The sequence below is a fragment of the Phaethon lepturus genome, unplaced genomic scaffold (assembly GCF_000687285.1).
Source record: "Phaethon lepturus isolate BGI_N335 unplaced genomic scaffold, ASM68728v1 scaffold35209, whole genome shotgun sequence".
Classification (NCBI taxonomy): Eukaryota; Metazoa; Chordata; class Aves; order Phaethontiformes; family Phaethontidae; genus Phaethon; species Phaethon lepturus.
This window is the reverse complement of record NW_010564659.1, coordinates 2895-7466: the sequence shown is the minus strand read 5'-3', so window position 1 is coordinate 7466 and position 4572 is coordinate 2895. Positions and strand designations below refer to the sequence as shown.

At 53.5% G+C, this 4572-nt stretch overlaps 1 protein-coding gene across 1 annotated transcript; it reads left to right on the top strand.

The window, feature by feature from the left end:
- Positions 1-755: 755 nt before the first annotated feature.
- On the top strand, positions 756-1381 carry SPR (sepiapterin reductase (7,8-dihydrobiopterin:NADP+ oxidoreductase); the record flags this gene model as incomplete). The annotated part of the gene is made up of 2 exons (XM_010294938.1): positions 756-1046; positions 1191-1381. Coding segments are annotated over 2 exons (482 nt in total), but the record flags the coding sequence as incomplete, so codon positions are not given.
- Between the last annotated feature and the right edge of the window lie 3191 nt (positions 1382-4572).

The window sequence follows — 4572 nt, the reverse complement described above, 5'->3', positions numbered from 1 at the left end:
TAACCCAACCGAGTAAATAACCGAAGGAGCAGCAGGGATTTCACCTGATTTCTCCCTGTCCTCTTCTTATTTTTTATGTATATAAAAATATATTTTATATATCACTTCCTATTTTATTAAAGAAGTGAATTTGGGGAGCAGAGCAGGGACGGTTTGCTGCCGGGCCCACAGTGCTTTGCTGCTTGCAAGGTTTTACCCCTTACTCATGGCCTAGGACCAGCTGGCCACCCTCCTGCACACTCCTGCCGCTCCGCTCCCCAAGTACAAACTTCCGGACACGCGTCTAGCCCTGCCTTGAGGGTGCTTCGCTTGCAATCTTTAATGCCTGTTGGCTTTAGTGCCTTTTTTCACCCGTTATCACTATAAATAAGACCATGCGTTCTGGCAGGTAATAGGTGCTACAGGGGTTAGGTCTTTGACCGACTCTGTTCCGACGGAGGGACGTGCAGGGGAGCGTGTGGTGACCCGCAGGGACATTGTACGTCAGGCTGGAGGTTGGGAGCTCTTTGTTTTGGCAGGGCAGGTCCGTGTCCCCCGTCACCGCTGAACCGGCAGCGATGAGCAGAGCCGGGCTGTGCTGAGCCCCTCGCTCTGCTGTGAGACCCTGCTGGATGTTGGGCCAGCAAAGCTGCTCGCTTCAGTCTGCAACAGAGTGTTGCACAGGGGAATGTAGGAGTGAAGGGGATCTGCTGTGTTGTTGAACCCCTCTTAACCTTGTTGAACCTACTCTTAACTCATCTGTCCTTCCTTCCTAGGCTCCCTGGGAGACGTCTCCCGATCCTTCCTCGATCTCACTGACCCAGATGAGATCAACAGCTATTTTGCCTTCAACGTCACCTCGGCGCTTTGCCTCACCTCTACGGCCCTGCAAGCCTTCGGGAAGCGGCCCGGCTCAAGCAAGACGGTGGTGAACATCTCCTCGCTCTGTGCTGTGAAGCCCTTCAAGAACTGGGCGCTGTACTGCAGCGGGAAGGCTTCCCGGGACATGATGTTCCAGGTGCTGGCGCTCGAGGAGCCTGATGTCCGTGTGCTCAACTACGCCCCGGGTGAGGAGTGGAGCTCATTGCTATTAATTTTCTCCTGGCTTTGTGGATAACAGATTCTTGCAGCTGAGCCAGGTGCAGAGGGAAAATGAACCCCAAATTTTGCTTTCTACTTACGTGATTTCTTTTTTGTTGCTCTTTCCCCAGGTCCTCTGGACACGGACATGCAGCTCTTGGCCCGGACTAAGACCGGAGACCCTGAGATGCGTCAGTATTTCCAAAGCCTGCAGGAGAGCGGGCAGCTGATAGACTGCACCGTGTCAGCCCAGAAGCTGGTGAATCTCCTGGAGGAGGACACCTTCTGCTCCGGCGCCCACGTGGATTTCTACGACATCTGAGTTACTCTTGCCTAGACCCTCAGCCTTCACGCTTTGCTTTCTGCTTCTGTTCCCCGAGCTGCGTCTTGGGTGCCTCCAGCATGTTTGGTGACCTTGTTTGAGTCCTGGGTGCTGTGCAGCTTTCAAGAGAAGACCTCTGAGTGCCTTACAAGTACTCGTAGTGCCCCGATGGGGATGGGGGGCAGTTACTGCTTCACTGTGCTGTAGCCATTGCACCCTCCCAGGGACCTGCCGGCAGGAGAGGGGATTTCTCAGCTGCTGGGGATGGGGGAGCAGAGGGAATGGGCACGGAATGCTTAAAGTTTTCCTATGCAGAAGTGTGTGTGAGCCAAGGAGGTACTGAGGCACGCGAGGCCAGGTCAGAAAGCCACACCAGAAGGTCTCAAAGAAGTCAGCAGTAGGTTTAGAGCTGAGTGTCCCCATGTCCGTCCACTTTGCCCCACAGGAGCTGTGTGCTCAGCACCTGAGCAAGTCACCAAAGGGCAAAAGAGCCATTCCCAGGGCCGGAGGTGGTGGCTGTCACCCCAGAGCCCTGACTCTTCATCCCCCGTCTCACCAGTGGCTTGTCCAGGCTTTCCTGCAGTTCTGGGATCATTTGTGCATTAAGACGTGGAACAAAGCCTGTCCCTGTGTTTTTTGCCCAAAGGCAATAAATCACCAGGAGGGGTAGATGGCCAGGAGGAGATGTGAATATTTGGGTGCCTGGCTGCAGTCACCAGCTCACGTACACCTAACACGGGTTAGAGCAGTCCTGAGCTCATGCCATGCTCCTGTTTGCAGGTTCTGAGCCCAAGCCTGGATCTGGGGCTTCAGCCCCTCCTGCCTTGTTCTTTTAATTATTTGTACGTTTTTATCCACACTTTTTCATCAGGTTCTAGGAGGCACAGGCGCTTATAGACTTGCACGTCTCGAAAGCAGCTGATCTGCAGTGTGTGTTGATGCAGGAGAGCTTCTTTGCAGTGCAGTGGCATCCCCTGCGTGCCCTTGAAATGCTCGGGTGTCTCTGCGCTCAGTGACAGCAACCTTCCTGCAGCCGTCTTCTGCCTCGATCCCTTGTTTCAGATCTTGTCTACCTGAATCTACAGTCATTAGAAGTTTTGTGTCAGGTCTGGGTCTTCTGCTGTATCTTCAAAAGTGGATAAACTTTTTGGGTGGGAGGAGAGATCCTGGGTTAAGCACTGTCTTCAACAAGGCACCACACACGCCCTCCTGGACTCCTGTTCTTCCATCTCTGAGCCATTTTATTAACTCTGCGTTGACTTAATCCTGTCAAGCTCAAAAAAAAAGGTCTCTCTAACTAGTCTGCTGCTTGATTTCATCTTCCTTCTATGCCTGTGAAACTCAGTGTTAGCAAAACCCCCTCTGCTGCTCATTACGCTGGCAAGGGAGCTGTTTCTCCAGGGTTTGATGCCTGATGGTGTTTAGTGTGGTCTGTGAAACCTGGATGGACCTGCTGCTGCTAAAAAACCCCTATCTCCTCACCCTGCATCTGTGTGGGCTTGTTTTCTTGGGCAGAAATCCTCTTTTGGGATCTGATTCTCTACAAAAAATAACCCCAGCGCTCAGGGAAGGGGGGCCCAAGTCCTGCCCTTACAGGGTCACAGACCATGGGCTGTCCAGAGCCTCGGCTGAAGGTGGAAGAGTCCCCCCAGAAAAGCACAAGGAGCCCCAAATTGCAACACTGCTGGTACAGAGACAACTTGGTACCGGCTGGATGGGAGATGCAGACGGGCTCTTCAGTGAAAGACACATTAAAAGCCAGGGGACGCAAGGGGGAGGATTATTTTGGGACTGTGCAGACTTGGTTGAGGTCTGATGACCCTCCAGTGGCTGGGGGGTATATTGGCAACTCTGTGTGTCTTCTTGGAGCATCTGTTTCAGGGGCTGTGGTACCACAGAGGTGCTACCTGAAACCAGGCACTTCTTCAACCCAAACCTCTCCCCCAAGAGAGGATACGTAGGCAGGCACTGCCGACTTCGAACAGTGAGGTGCTTACATCCCGCTGCACGCAATGTTAATGAAATCATTAACGAAACACTGGATCAGATTCATGGCATGAGTTGGGTTGGAAAGGACCTTCAAAGATCATGCAGTCCAACCCCGCTGCAGTGAGCACAGACAACTTCAACTTGAGCAGGTTGCTCAGAGCCCCATCCAGACTGACCTGGGATGTTTCCAGGGATGGGGCATCGACCACCTCTCTGGGCAACCTGGGACAGGGGTTCACCACCCTCACTGGGAAACATTTCTTCCTTAGACCTAGTCTAAATCTCCCCTCTTTTAGTCTAAAACCATCACCCCTTGTCCTATCCCAACAGGCCCTGCTAAGAAGTCCATCCTCATCTTTCTTATCAGCCCCCTTCAGCCCCGGCAGCTGCAGGAAGGTCTCCCCGGAGCCTTCTCTGCTCCAGGCTGAGCCCCCCCAGCTCTCCCAGCCGAGCTGTTCCAGCCCCCTGAGCATTTTCCTGGGCTCCTCCGAACATGCTCTAACAGGTCCATGTCTGTCCTGCTGGGACCTCGTCACCATTCACTTCCTTTTCTCTCACCAGGGGCAGCCCATGAGCAGCAGGAGCAAAAATCAGCCTTGGTGTCACTGTGCCTTCAACTGGGAAACTCTACACCTGCCCGAAGAGGAAAAGTCCTGTAGCAAACATCATGCGCATACCAAACGTGAATCACACGGCTGCGGCGATGTGCTGTGGCTCACGCTCCTGAATTTTGCTGGTGAAGTAACAGTGCTCACAGTTCAACGGAGTAGGTTTGTCTTCAGCGTGGCCGCTCCACACTTTGTGCTCCAGGCTGTCTCCTGGATGCTTTAATTTTTAGGGGTTTCACCCTCTTGGACTCACTGTGCATGTGTTTAGGTGTTCAGCATCGCACTGAGCATCCCATTCCGGGAGCAGAGGTCTGCCCAGGGAGAAATCCAGTGATGCTTTCAGGGCATCCCCCTGGGTACCAGCATCCCCCCGGGTACCAGCATCCCCTGGGTACCCGCATGCCCTGCCCAGGGAACGGGCCCAGTTCCCGTGTACTGTGGGTCCGGCCAACATCTGTACACCCATGGGTGCTGTGAGATGCAACGGCAAAACGCTATGAAGTATTTTTCTTCCCTTTTCTAGCATTTTCTTTGACCAGCTGAGGGCGTACGGAGACCGGATAACGAACACCAGCCAAAGCGGGGACTCCGGAG